This window comes from Mobula birostris, chromosome 9, assembly GCF_030028105.1.
Source record: "Mobula birostris isolate sMobBir1 chromosome 9, sMobBir1.hap1, whole genome shotgun sequence".
Taxonomy (NCBI): domain Eukaryota; kingdom Metazoa; phylum Chordata; class Chondrichthyes; order Myliobatiformes; family Myliobatidae; genus Mobula; species Mobula birostris.
The window spans coordinates 8,578,218-8,593,631 of record NC_092378.1 but is presented as its reverse complement, the minus strand read 5'-3'; the positions used below and the strand labels follow the sequence as shown (position 1 = coordinate 8,593,631).

At 43.9% G+C, this 15,414-nt stretch overlaps 1 protein-coding gene across 1 annotated transcript in view; it reads left to right on the top strand.

The window, feature by feature from the left end:
- Positions 1-8,738: 8,738 nt before the first annotated feature.
- The window catches only part of LOC140202525 (zinc finger C3H1 domain-containing protein-like), a 73,048-nt gene continuing 66,372 nt past the window's right edge, over positions 8,739-15,414 (top strand). Inside the window, exon 1 of the mRNA XM_072267471.1 lies at positions 8,739-9,288. Within this exon, the coding sequence (XP_072123572.1) occupies positions 8,814-9,288 (475 nt within the window). The 5' untranslated portion in view covers positions 8,739-8,813. The remainder of the gene's footprint in view (positions 9,289-15,414) is intronic.

Sequence of the window (15,414 nt, the reverse complement as noted above, 5' to 3'; positions counted from 1 at the left end):
AAGGGTTCCAGGGTGCCTGGACAAAATGGGATCTGCCCAAGCGCAAGATCTCATGGGCAGAGTTATGGAGACTGGAGCCCTTCCATATTTCCTTCCTCTTGCGATCTGTGTATGACACCCTTCCTTCACCATTACATCTGTACACATGGAGGATGAGAGAGGACCCGTACTGTAAGCTCTGTGGTCAAAAGGGATCACTGGCTCATATACTGTCCAGGTGTAAAACAGCTCTAACTCAAGGACGGTATAGGTGGCGCCATGATAAGGTGCTTCTGGCTCTTGCTGACACACGAGAGCAGGAAAGATGCAAGAAGATGACGGCTGGCACAGATTTGAGGAAGGCCATCACCTTCATCAAAGAGGGAGCCAGGCCTTTCATAACCAAACAACCAAAGCCCAAGCTGCTGCTAACGGCCTGGGAGATGAGGGTCGATGTGGGAAGGAAGTTGCAGTTCCGGGATGTGGTGCACACAACACTACGCCCAGACATTGTACTGCGGTCAACCGAAGACAAGAAAATAATTCTGGTTGAGCTGACTGTGCCATGGGAGGAGGGATGGGAAGAGGCCCACGAGAGAAAGGCCTTGAAGTACCAGCCCTTAGTGCAGGAGTGTAAAGACAAGGGATGGCAGGCATGGTTGTTCCCTGTGGAGATCGGCTGCAGAGGTTTCCCAGCCAAACTAGCATGGCGGATGTTGTCAGATCTGGGCCTGGACGAAAGGAGCAAAAAGCAAACAGCTCATAGGATGGGGGAAGAGGCAGAACGAGGCTCTTGTTGGATTTGGAGTAGGCGAGAGGAGGGAAGCTGGAAGCCAGGAGCAGAAGGGCAGTGATTTGGCCAGCACTGCCGGCCCACCAACTGGAGAGTGTCGTGGTTAAGGGTCGAAACACTCTATGAAGGTTGGGAACCACCTGATGACATCTACTCCTGGCTGAAGAGGAGATATTATCACCAATCCGCACTGATTGTGGTCTTCTGGTTTGAAGTCGAGGATCCAATTGCAGAGGGAGGTACAGAGGCCCAGGTTTTGCAACTTCTCAATCAAGATTGTGGGAATGATGGTATTAAATGCTGAGCTATAGTCGACAAACAGCATCCTGACATAAGTGTTTGTATTGTCCAAGTGGTCTAAGACTGTGTGAAGAGCCATTGAGATTGCATCTGCCGTTGACCTATTGTGGCGATAGGTAAATTGCAATGGGTCCAGGTCCTTGCTGAGGCAAGAGTTCAGTCTGGTCATGACCAACCTCTCAAAGCATTGCATCACTGTAGATGTGAGTGCTACTGGGCGATAGTCATTAAGGCAGCTCACGTTATTCTTCTTAGGCAAATTGTTGCCTTTTTGAAGCAAGTGGGAACTTCCTCCCATAGCAGTGAGTGGTTGAAAATGTCCTTGAATACTCCCGCCAGTTGGTTGGCACAAGTTTTCAGAGCCTTACCAGGTATTCCATCGGGACCTTCCACCTTGTGAGGGTTCAACTTCTTTAAAGACAGCCTAACATTGGCCTCTGAGACAGAGATCACAAGGTCATCAGGTGCAGCAGGGATCTTCACAGCTGTAGTTGTGTTCTCCCTTTCAAAGCGGGCATAGAAGACGTTGAGTTCATCTGGTAGTGAAGCATCACTGCCATTTATCCTATTGGGTTTTGCTTTGTAGGAAGTAATGTCTTGCAAACCCTGCCAGAATTGCCAAGCATCCGATGTCACCTCCAACCTCGTTCGAAATCGTCGCTTAGCCCTTGAAATAGCCCGCCGCAAATCATACCTGGTTTTCTGGTACAGACCTGTGTCATCAGCATTGAATGCCACAGATCTAGCCTTCAGCAGATGACGTACCTCCTGGTTCATCCATGGCTTTTGGTTTGGGAATGTACAGTAAGTCTTTGTAGGCACACACTCATCCACACAGGTTTTAAGGAAGTCGGTAACAACTGCAGCATGCTCATCCAGATTCGAAGATGAATCCCTGAATACAGTCCAGTCCACCTATTCAAAGCAGTCCTGTAGGCGCTCCTGTGCTTCCCTTGTCCATACCTTCTTGGTCCTCACTGCTGGTGCTGCAGTCTTCAGTCTCTGCCTGTACTCAGGGAGTAGAAGTACAGCCAGGTGATCAGACTTCCCGAAGTGAGGGCGTGGAATAGCACGGTAGGCATTCTTGATGGTGGTGTAGCAATGGTCCAGTGTGTTGTTTCCTCTGGTATTGCAAGTTATCTGTTGATGGTAATTGTTTAGTGATTTTTTCAGAATGGCCTGGTCAAAATCTCCCAAAACGATGGTGAAGGCATTAGAGATGCGCTTATAAATGTGTACTGACATTAAACAGGAAAAGGTAAATCTAATAATCATGGATTAATTAACAAAGTTCTTTGTTGCTCAGTTACAGCATGTTTTGAACCAATATTTTTACAGATTTACACAGCATTAATACAGGTTATTCAAACTAACAGCTTAGTTAATGCAGCAGTTGGAATCAGATTATGCATCTTTGCATAATGTACTGCTAAATTAAATCTGTGGGACCTACAATTCAGGCCAAATCAAATAACAGCAAAACAAACATTGAACCACAATGAGGTCAGGAAGAAGTGGCAAACCTTGATACAAAGAATGAGTGAGTTACCTAAAGATGGAGAATTTGATATTGAGTCCAGAAGACCGTACTTCTCCCTGGAGGAAGTTCTTTCTCAAGCTTGTGTTGGCTTTGTTACAGTGCAGGGGTCCAGTTGTTGAACTGGGGCTCCACTGTGAGCATATTGTTGTATATTGGCACTGTAGTGTATGCTGACACTTGTGTGCTGCCCCCAGCACATCCGAGGTTGTGTTAGTTGTGAACACAAATGACATATTTCACTGTGTGTTTCCGAATCGGAATCAGAATCAGAATTAATGTCAATATTAATATCATTTAGAAGAGAAGATGGCGATGCGACGCAGCTCGCAGCGGCCAGTCCGGAATGAATACCTGTTATTTGCTAAGTAGGGTGCCGTGCACAACCCTGATTTGATGGAGACAGACGTGAGAAGCATGGAGGAACATCTGGTGAAACTTCTGAAATGCCTGTTTCGCTGCCGCTGCTACTGTGTGATCCAGAATCTCCGGAGGGGAAGGCCCCAAATCCTCGGCTTTGCCTGTTGCTTGGCGGCCGGGGCGGGATCGAAGCGCTCGGCAGAGATGGTGCTCAGTGCTCGGTTTCGGAGGCTCGAAGTTTTCGGACGGACTCAGAGTCGGCTGCTTCCAAGGCATCAGCAAGTTGACGGTGCCTGGAGGTTCATGGCAGGGAGAGTTTTTTTTCCTTCTACCGTCTGCGTGAGATGATGAGGCTATCGGGACTTTGAGACTTTTTTTTTTACCCTGCCCATGATCTGCTCTTTATCAAATTATGGTATTGCTTTGCACTGTTGTAACTATATGTTATAATTATGTGGTTTTTGTCAGTTTTAGTCTTGGTCTGTGTTGTGTTTCTGTGATATCATACCGGAGGAACATTGTATCATTTCTTAATGCATGCATTACTACATGACAATAAACGAGGACTGAGTGTCCTCATAATCTAAATCTAATCTAAATATTAATGTCATGAAATTTGTTAACTTTATAGCAGCGGTACAATGAAATAAATATAGAGAAAAAGTAACTGAGTTACATTAAGTATTTATACTGTACAATATGTCTATTAAATAGTTATGTTAAAAAAATAGTCACTGCCCATTACTCCACTGCTATTCAGGGCAGCAATGAAGGTCCTCCATCTCTGGCGATGTTCAAAGCTTTCTTCATCATGTTGGTAGCTTCCTCTCGGTTTTCACCACTGTCAGTCATGCAACTCCTGGGTGGAGACTCAGGAATACTGCCACAATCAGGTGTAGAAGGATTCTTCATTCCTGTTTCCGTAACAATTTCGATTTACTATTCAGGGTTGTTAGACCTGAGCTGAACCCCTGAAGCTGGAGGACCAGTGGCCCAGTGGACCACTTCTAGTTTGGCCTCTACCCTTTGACTTGTTTGGCATGGGTGACCCTACCAAGGGCCAAAGCATAAAGCCCTGACTCCAGCCAACATAGTTCTCCATGTCACTGAGGCACGCAAGCCTCCAAACCCTACGACAAGTTTGTGGTCCTCTTGGAGGATGTTACAGTGAACATGTAATTTAAAAAATTGAAATCTAAACTGTCAAAGTGGGATGGAGAATTAAAATAGCAGGCAAGAAGCTCAGGGTCACTTATGTCCACTAAATACCTGAGCATTGCAAACAATCGCCCAAACTGCATTGACTTCACTAAAGCTCATTGTGAGCACTGAATGCAGTTCACTAGATTGGAAAAACCCAACTGTAACTTCAGCTGGAAGAAGTGTTGGGGACTTTGGATAGTGAGAAGGGAAGTGGTGTAAAGAAAATTTTGCCTTTCATGTGACTGCAGGGGAAAATCCGTGATGATGAGTGTTGTTGGTGTACATTGACTTGATTTGTGGATTGGACTCTGTAGTTCACATAATGATTTGTTTCTGCTTTCTGGTCACTGGGTTTTTTGTTGCTATTTTGGGCGATTTTGAATCAGGCCGGCCTGCAGGCAATGAAAACTGAGCTGAACCGAATATGCCTGGACTCTTTCAAATTGTGTTTTATATTCTTGTGTTTTTTTTGTTGCTTTTTGTGCAATTTTTTTTGCACGTGGTGGTGGTGGGGTGTTGATGTTTTCCCTTGAATGGTTTTCTTTGTTTCGTGGCTGTCTGTGGTGAAGACAAATCTCAGGACTGTATACTGCAAACGTACTTTGATAATAAATGTACTTTAAATCTTTGAGAGAGCGGACCAAGTTGGAGAATGACACTACTCCACAACTTCAAGTACTTATCTGGTGAGGCAACATTTTCAATGTGTAACAAACAATCGGCTGGAGAAACTGTCAACAAACCCCACACCAGGACCAAAAACATCAGCAATTCCTTTCCTCCCCAGTGGAGGTGCTCAGCCACTCTCCTCCCCCCAGCACGTTGCTGCCCCAGACTTCAACGTCTTCAATATTATTGCCTTTATAATCAATCTCCATTGATCATAAATGGAGACCGGAGAGGGTTGGCATCTTTCAATTCCTGGGTGCTACTATTTCAGAGGATCTGTCCTGGATCTTGTTCTCATGACCCAGTACCTGCCCTATCTGCTACCACCATGGAGCTGGTACAGGAGCCTGAAGGCACGCACTCAACGATTCAGGAACAGCTTCTTCCCCTCTGCCATCCAATTTCTGAATGGACATTGAACGCATGAACGCTACCTCATTACTTTTTGATTTTTTATTTTTTACATGACTTAAACTATTTTATACATATATATAATATGTATGTATGTGATACATGAATTTTTTTTCTATTATGTATTGCAATGTACTGCTTTCACAAAGACAAGTTTCACAACATATGCCAGTGATATTAAACCTGATTCTGATTTTGGTACTGACCCAGCATGTAAGTGAAATTGGGAAATCACGACTTCATTAGGAGTTTGCAAAGGTTCAGCATGGCATCTAAATCTCTGACAAACTTCGACAGATGTGTGCTGGAGAGTGCGTCAACTGGCTGCGTCACGGCCTGGTATGGACACACCAATGCCCTTGAACAGAAATTCCTACAAAAGGTACTGTCAAAAGGCCCAGTACATCACAGGTAAAGCCCTCCAAATTATTGAGCACATCCACATGAAACACTGTCGTAGAAAAGCAGCATCCACCATCAGCAACACACATCAAAGTTGCTGGTGAACGCAGCAGGCCAGGCAGCATCTCTAGGAGGAGGTACAGTCGATGTTTCGGGCCGAGACCCTTCGTCAGGACTAACTGAAGGAAGAGCTAGTAAGAGATTTGAAAGTGGGAGGGGGAGGGGAGATCTAAAATGAAAGGAGAAGACAGGAGGGGGAGGGATGGAGCCAAGAGCTGGACAGGTGATTGGCAAAGGGGATATGAGAGGATCATGGGATGGGAGGCCCAGGAAGAAGGAAAAGTGGGGGGGAAGCCCAGAGGATGGACATCCTCACCACCCAGGCCATGCTCCCTTCTCGCTGCTACCATGAGATAGAAGGCAGAAGAGTCACAGGACTTGCACCACCATGTTCAGCAAAGTTACTACCTCTCAACCATCAGGCTCATGAACTACACACTTGCCCCATTATTGAAATGTTCCTACAACCAATGATGTCACTTTCAGGACTCTTTATCTCACTATCTCATGTTCTCATCATTTATTACTATTTAATTACACTTGCACAGTTTGTTGTCTTCTGCAGTCTGGTTGATCTTTCATTGATCCTGTTATAGTTACTATTCTATAGATTTGCTGAGTATGCCCACAGGAAAATGAAGCTCAGGGTTGTATATGGTGATTTATATATGTAAATAATAAAATTAACTTTGAACATTTGGAAACCAGGTATGTACATGCGGAAATTGTACAAGGAATTTTTGGTTTTGTGAATCTCCAGATTCTTTCCACCAATGCAGTCCAAACTGTGGAAGGAATCCTGGCAATTTCAAGTTCCTGTGTGTCAATATCTCTGAGGATCTAATCTGGGCCCAACATGTCAATGCAGCTACAAAGAGGGCACACCAGCGGCTATATTTCATCAGAAGTTTGAGGAGATTTGGTATGTCACCAACAGCACTCACAAATTTCTACAGGTGTATTGTGGAGAGCATTCTAACTGGCTGCATCACTGTTTGGTATGGACCAGGGGTCGGGGCTACAGCGCAGGATTGGAATAAACTCGGCTTTATCATGGGCATTAGCTTCCCCCAGCATCCAGGCCATCTTCGTGGAGCAATGCTTCAAAAAGGCGGCATCCATCATCGAGACCCCCATCACCTAGAATGTGCCCTTTTCTCACTGTTACCATCAGGTAGGAGGTACTGGAGCCTGAAGGTACACACTCAGTGATTCAGGAACAGCTTCTTCCCCTCTGCCATCAGATTTCTGAATGGACATTGAACCTCATTACTTCTTCTTCTCCTTTTGCATTACTTATTGAATTCAACTGTTTAACATATGTACTTACAGTAATTAATTGTTTCCTATTATGTGTTGCAACGTACTGCTGCCACATAACAACAAATTTCAAGACATATGTTGGTGATATTAAACCTGATTTTGATTCTGTTTTATAGATGGTTCAAAAGATAATTTAACTGGGAATATTGGTGTGACTCTTTTTGTGCCTGAATTACAGGTAAGGATAAAGAATGACTTATTAGCCATTTATCAGTATATACAGCAAAATTGGTTGCCATCATTTTAGGATTATGGTGGGTGGAGAAATTTATCCATCTCAGGTTGTAATTTGTTCAGATTCCTTTTTGGTTTTGATGAGTCTTGAAACAGGTAATTCTAGCAGTAGGTCAGATTCACTGCTGGAAACTCTTCAAACTTTATTTCATTTACAAATTATTGGTTGACATGTTTTCTTTTTTATGGGCCCCTGCACCTAGAGGTGTTCAGGGAAATAAGTGGGTTAACTATTTAGCAAAGAAAGTTGTTAGAAGTTCTGCAGGTGATATAGACGTCTACTTAGCAAATCAGAAGCTAAGCGGTTGGTAGGGTTTAGAAATAGTGGATGATGGCAGGACTAGTGTGATATTGGTGATAAGGGGAGACACCTTTACAGAATACATAAAACCGTTCGGTTTGTGGGAGAAGGGGACAAAACAAGAAGGGAAGGAATTATATTGACTTGACTTAGAATTGGGCATTTTATGCTTAATTATTCCTTATATCTTGTTGGAAAACATAACTCTGGGGTGTGTAGGTTTTATCATCATTATGAAACATTCTATTATAGTGTGAAGTATATATGGTTGAAAGAAATCAAATGCAGGATTCAGTACAATCTCTGCGGATTGACAATTTTCATTTAAAAACTTTGTTAAGTTATGGGTGTGACTTTAATTCACAGCATCTTCTTTTTATTACTGACAATCTACAGATCTGGGTTGAGTTGTTCACGGATAGTGGCAATTTACTTACAAATATCTTGTCACCATGTCAGTGCCTCGTGATGAAATGTTTGCAAGTAAATTGCCAAGATCGGAGAACAAGCACAGGGGATTCCGCAGATGCTGGAAATCCAGAGCAACACACACAAAATGCTGGAGGAACTCAGCAAGTCAAGCAGCATCAATGGAAAAGAATAACAGTCAATGTTTCAGGCCGAGACCTTTCATCAGGAGAACAACTCAACCCAACCCTCTATCTATTAGGAGGAATAGGTGCTCAATACAAGAGGACATGGCTTTAAGGTAAGGGGTGGGAAGTTCAAGGGGGATATTAGAGGAAGGTTTTTTACTCAGAGAGTGGTTGATGCGTGGAATGCACTGCCTGAGTCAGTGGTGGAGGCAGATACACTTGTGAAGTTTAGGAGACTACTAGACAGGTATATGGAGGAATCTAAGGTGGGGGGTTATATGGGAGGCAGGGTTTGAGGGTTGGCACAACATTGTGGGCCGAAGGGCCTGTACCGTGCTGTACTATTCTATGTTCTATGTAACCACCTCAGTTGGGTCACATCTTTTGAATTATCTCTCGGGCTTTTGGGGGCAATTTAGCTTTCATTTGAAAGACACATCATACTCCAGGCCAGTTGGTGGCAGTAATGCACCTTTAAGTTGGACTGCCAACTCCATAAGAGGAAGAATTTCATAGAGTTGGAGCGCGCTCTCCGGTTTTGCCGAGAACGCGCATTGTGCCTCCGCCGTGGCTGACGTCAGTTCCGCTTCCACCCTCGGTGACGGAGACGGCCTCCGGCCCTCGGTGCTGGTGATAGGCGACGCCATGGAACTCGGCGGAGAGCAGTTGTCGCCCAAAGAAGAAGGGGAGCTGGAAGACGGCGAGATAGACGATGACAACGACGAGAATTTCTACCGGGACTCGCGGTTCGTGTCTCAGAGGCCGAGACCTGGCGGCTCAGGGCCTAAACAGCACCGGCTCGGCTCTCGCCTCACGACTCAGTCGCCGTCCTCCGGCAACGGCCTGTCCTACCGGCTCAAGGAACCGTACCGTGGCTTCGCACGGCAGCCGTTGCTGCCGCCGCCCGCTCTGCTCGGCGATTCGCCCCGCTCCAACTTCTGGGAGAGGAGTCACGGAACTTTCGGCCGCTTCCGCTTTCGGGAGGGCTCCAACCGCGGCCGCTGGGGCAGGGAGTGCCCGGGGCCTTGGGGCTGGAAGAGAGGAGGGAGACTTGGGCCGGGTCCCGGGCCCAACTTCAACAGCGGCAGCAATGTCCGCAGAGACTCTCCGCCCAGGAAACGTATCCTTCCATAACCTGGCCTTTACCCCGCCCTGAGCCGGGTGTTAGGCCCAGCAGGCCCCGGGCTGGCTGACCAAGCATAATCACAGCAATCCTGGCTCCTCCCTTCGGAATCACCTCGTTTGTCATAGTCAAGCACCCGCGTGAGATCGGAATGGAAACTTAAGGACGTTTATTAGAAACGAAGAGGTGCAGGTAGTTTGCCCAGTGGAGTGCCATTGTCGAATTTAAGTATTATAGAGAACCGGTGGGTATTTTCCTTTCGGGAGGATAGGTCGTGTAATGCATAGCACAGCACAATGCTGGAGGAACTCAGCAGGTTAGGCAGCATCTATGGAAATGATTAAACAGTCCATATTTTGGATCGAGACCCTTTTTCAGGACTGAGAAGGAAGGGGGAATTACGCCAGAATAAAAAGGTAGTGGGGGGGGGGTGGAAAGGGTCAAGGGTTGGAGATTAAGCAGTCTGACAGGAGAGGAGGGTGGACCATAGGAGAAGGTGAAGGAGGATGGGATCCAGGAGGAAGTGATCTGCATGTGAGAAGAAGTCAAAGATCAGAGTGGGGGAGGGAGAGGTATTTGTCTACCAGAAGGAGAAATTGATAGTCATGCAATCAAGTTGGAAGGTAACCAGTTGGAATGTAAGGCGTGGCTCCTCCACCCTGAGGGTGCCCTTACAAAGAGGAGGCCACATCAGAACAGGAATGGGAATTGGAATTAAAATACATTGTTAGTGTAGAACATGAGCAGGAGCAAGCCACCTGTCACCAACATTCAATATAACGTTGACTGATCTCCAAGCTATGTCACCTTTTCTGGAGCTTTCAAAGTTCAATTGTTCAATCTTACAAAAAATAACCTACTGTCTTTTGCAATGCTTCTTCTAATAATCTGCCCCCTGCAACCCTTTGGGGCAGAGGTTCACCATCCTGTGTGAAGAGAAGTTATTCTAAATGATCACCCTTTATCTTATAACTTGTGGGAAGGAAAAAGGATATACAATTATAAGGAGAGATTAAATAGGTTAGGACTTTATTCCTTGGAATTTAGAAGATTGAAAGGGGATTTGATAGAGGTATACAAAATTTTGAGGGGTATAGTTAGGGTAAATGCAAGCAGGCTTTTTCCACTGAGGTTGGGTGGGACTACAACCAGAGGTTGTGGGTTAAGGATGAAAGATGAAAAGTTTAAGGGGGACATGAGGGGAAAACTTTTTCACTCAGAGCAATGAGAGTGTGGAATGAGCTGCCAGTGCAAATGGTGTATTTGAGCTCAATTTCAATGTTTAAGAGCAGCTTGGATGGGTACATTGATGGTAGGAGTATGGAGGGCGATGGTCTGGGTGCAGGTTGATGGGACTAGGCAGTTTAAATGGGTCGACCTAGACTAAGAGGGCCCATTCTGTGTTGTACATATCTGTATAAGTAGAAATATTTAAGGATCATATGTTTTCTCACATTTACTACACATTATTCTTCTAAGATGCAAGGAATACTGATCCAATTTCGTTAGATGCTTGCGATAGGACAACCATCTCATTTTCTGAACTGTCCCCTTTGCTAGTGACTGCAGTTTAGCAATCTCCCCTGATGCGGGAATAGTCATTACTAGCATAATTTGAGGCAGTTGACCGGAGCTCTCAAATGAGGTCCCAGATGAGGAAAACAGAAATTGTTGTGTTTTGTTATTTGAGTCCCTTGATTCATTTTAAATGTGACCTTTTTGAATTATTTATATATGGCATTTGAATAGACGTACTAAGTACTCTGTAATTTGTGATGTAACATGCTGATGTTGGGTGGTTTCCTAACATGTAATGTGGAGTGACGCATTTCATGGTGGAATCTTAACTGCATAGAGAATTGGATAAATTTACAATAACAATTTTAATGTGCATATTGATGTTTTAAAAGACCATAAGAGATGGGAGCAGAATTTAGGCCATTTGTTCCATCAAGTTTGCTCTGCTATTTCATCATGGCTAATCCATTTTCCCTCTCAACTCCATCTCCCTGTAACCTTTCACGCCCTGACTAATCAAGAACTTATCAACATCCACTTTAAATATACCCAATAACTTGGTCTCCACAGACACCTGTGGCAACAAATTACAGATTTGCCACCCTCTGGCTAAAGAAATTTCTCATTTCTGAACTAAATGGATGTCCCTCTATTCTGAGTCTGCCCTGTGGTCCTAGACTCCCCCATTAGAGGAAACATCCTCACCTTATCTAGGCCTTTCAACATTCAGTAGTTTGCAGTGATATTCCCCCTCATTTCAGCATGTATAGGCCCAGAGCCATCAAATGCTTCTCATATGATAACCGTTTCATTTCTGGAATCATTCTTGTGAACCTCCTCTGAGCCCTCTTCATTGTCAGCACATCCTTTCTTAGATAAGGGGTCCAAAACTGTTCACAATACTCCACAAGTGAAGCCTCACCAGTGCTTTATAAAGCGTCAGCATTACGTCCTTTTATATTCTAGTTTTCTTGAAATGAATGCTAACATCACATTTGCTTTCCTTAACCTTTTTGGAATCCTACTTGGCACTCCCTAGTCCCTTTTCTCTCCATCTATGTTTTTTTATTAAGAGTCTGTGCTTTTATTCCTTCTACTAAAGTGCATGACCGTACATATTCTGGTTCTGAATTCCATGTGCCACTTTGCCAATTCTCCTGGTCTGCGCTTTTATTCCTTCTACTAAAGTGCATACCATACATATCCTGGTTCTGAATTTCATCTGCCACTTTGCCAGTTCTCCTGATCAGCCTACCTGCTTCCTCCATACTATTTGCCTCCCCATCTATCTTCGCATTGTCCGCAAACTAGGCCACAGAGCCTTCAATTCTGTCATCCAAAATATTGACACATATACGTCAAAAGAAGCAGTCCCAACACCTACCCCTGCGGAACTCCACTCACCACCAGCAGCCAACCAGAAAATGCTCCCTTATTCCCACTCTTTGCCTCCTGTCATTTAGCCAATCCTCTATCCATGCTAGTATCTTTCCTGTAATTACCATGGGCTCTTACCTTGTTAAGCAGCCTTGTGTGCAGCCTGTTGTCAAAGGCCTTCTAAAAATCTTATACAATATCCACCAATTCTCCTTTGCTTATCCTGTTTGTTAGTTGTCAAGGAATTCCAACAGATTTGTCAGGCAAGATGTTTCCTTAAGGAAACCAGGCTGACTATGACCTGTTTAATCATGTGCCCACTAGTATCCAGAAACTGTATCCTTAATAATTGACTCCCAACATCTTCCCAGCCACTGAGGTCAGTCTAGCTGGTCTACAATGTCCTTTCTTATCCCTCCCTCCCTTCTTGGAGAGTAGAGTGACATTTGCAATTTTCCACTTCTCCAGAATCATGCCAGAATCTAGTGATTTTTGAAAGATCATTACCAATCCTCCACAATCTCCCCAATTTCCGGTTTTAAAATAACTTTAATAACAAGGATTGTTGTGTGACTAAGTTAGAATCTCGTTGACTGAATATACAGCACAGCTTTGTAGCTTTCTCATTCATGCCTAATAGATGTTTCATTATAATGTTTTGAGACACCATGGGTTGTAAATAAAGGGTTAATTTGCATTTTTTTGTTAATCAGTTTATTTGGTTTCCAAATTCTCATGAAATTTCATGTTGTTTGACTTCAATCTTCACAAATATTGGGCAATTTCTACTGTATTTTATAACGGAGTAAAGTCTTGTATGTAGTATTGGATATTTATTTGTATTGGTAGATGGCATTTCAGGTTGTGACCATTTAAAGTGGAATAGGAAGGCATAATTGAGTGTGCTGATTACTTATTTTTAAAATGAAGTTCCAGTTAAATTGTTTTTTTGGCAAGTTCAGATGACCCCATGCATGTTTAGGCCTAAATAATAAAATACAGTCAATTATAATTAAAAACAGATGCTGGAAATCCTGAGCAACACACAGAAAATGCTGGAGGAACTTGGCAGGTCAGGCAGCTGATATTAACAAACATTCAACTTTTCGGGCCACATCCCTTCAGGAATGAGACGGAAGGGGGAAGATGGCAGTCTAGAAAGGTGGGGAAGGAGGATATCTGGAAGGTGATAGGTGAAGCCAGTGGGCTGGAGAGAAGGAATCTAAGAGTGAATCATGAGAGATAAGGAAGAGGGGACCCAGGGGGAGGTGATAGGTGGGTGAAAAGAGGTAGGAGACCAGTAGGGAATAGAAGAAAGGTGGGGGAGGGAATTATTTTTATTGGAAGGAGAAATCGATATTCATGCCCTCAGGTTGGAGGCTACCCAGACAGAATACCAGGTGTTGTTCTTCCACCCTGAGATGTCCTCATCTTGGCACAAGAGAAGGCCATGGACTGACATGTCTGAATGGGAATTGGAAGTAAAATGTTTGTGTCTTGGGATATTCAGTTTTGGTGGATGGAGCAGAGGTGCTCGATGAAGCGATCCCCCAATTTACGGCGGGTTTCACCAATGTTGAGGAAGCCGCATTGGGAGCAGTGCATACAATAGACAACGCCAGCAGATTCTCTGGTGAAGTGATGTCTGATCTGGAAGGACAGTTTGGGGCCCTGAACGAAGGTGAAGGAGGTGGTGTCTGGGCAGGAGTAGCACTTAGGCCGCTTGCAAGAGGGAGAATAGTAATTCAAAGTTGATAAACGTAGAGTTTTCATACATTATCTCAAAGGTAAGAAACTGACCCTGTTGACCAGAAACATTGATTCTGTATTGGATGTTACAAGTGATGGTGCTGTGTGCATGCTATTGCTGCGGGATTTTATTCAGTCCATTGCGCAAGAATTGAGAACATAACTGGTATGGCAGGTGTGTCATGTTAAGCAAGATTGAGTAGGCTATGCCTTTGTTTAACAACAAGAAGAGTCAATTGTGACCCCATATTTGTACCTTGGGTTAATAATTCTATGCAGGCAATGGTAAGTGCATGGAACAGACTGCCAGGGCTGGTGGTAGAGACAGATACATTAGAAACATTTAAAAAATGAAAGATAAATGGAGGGCTAGTGGGAGGGAAGGCTTGGCTACATTTTGGAGTAGGTTAAAAGGTCAGCACAGCATCTTGAGCCGAAGGGCTCCATTGTATTGTACTGTTTATCTTTGGGCACTTTGTAAATTGGCCTTCAGTTGATCTTATTTATCGTTTTTTTTGGGATCAATATGGTCCTGCTATTCTTGAGGTATTCTGGCCCTGAGCTAGACTTGGACCATAAAGTGAAGAGCCATGACAATATGTTCTTGTTATCTGCTATTTTCAGCAGGTCCTTCCTACTTAGGGTAAGCATCCCATTGCTTTTTAAGAGTTTACAATATTTATTTTAGAAAAACAAATTTTGTTAGTTTGCTGATCACAAGATCAGAAGCTGACACCTTTATTTTAAAGAAAAGGCAGTATCACATGAGGTTTATAATGTAGAGATTGCAGTTGGGTGTGCAACCAAATAAATGAGGAAAGCACAAACGAGAAAATCTGCAGATGCTGGGAATCCGAGCAATGCGCACAAAATGCTGGAGGAACTCAGCAGGCCAGGCAGCATCTATGGGGGGAAAAAAGTTTTGGCCTGAAATGTTGACACTGCTTTTTTTTCCCCCATAATGCTGCCTGGCCCTCTGAGTTCCTCCAGCATTTTGTTAATGAGGAAAACAAATGTGTTCCATCCAGCAAAATAAAAATCACTGAGGCCTTGATCACAGTGATTCCTGAACCCAGATCACTGTCAGATTAGATAGTGATGAAAATTACCCCTTGTTTTGAAATTATACCCACAGTTCTCCATCAGTGTGGGAAATACCCTCTTGGCATTTGTCTTGTCACTCCCCTGGAGAATGTTGTGTGTCAATATGACCACCTCTTATTGCTCCCTATTGCATTGACGAAAGGACCAAAACGTTCTTTATTCATTAGGGCTTTCAATACCAGAAATCAATCTAATGAACTATGCACAGATTTCAATGCAAGCACATCCTTAGTTAAATACAGAGATCAGAAGTATATGCAGTACCCAGTTGCAGTCTTACCAGCCCATCAGAAAATCCATAATTATTTTCCTTAGTTCTTGCAATAAAATCTGACATTTCAATAATCTTCCTAATCATTTGCTGTCTCACCATGC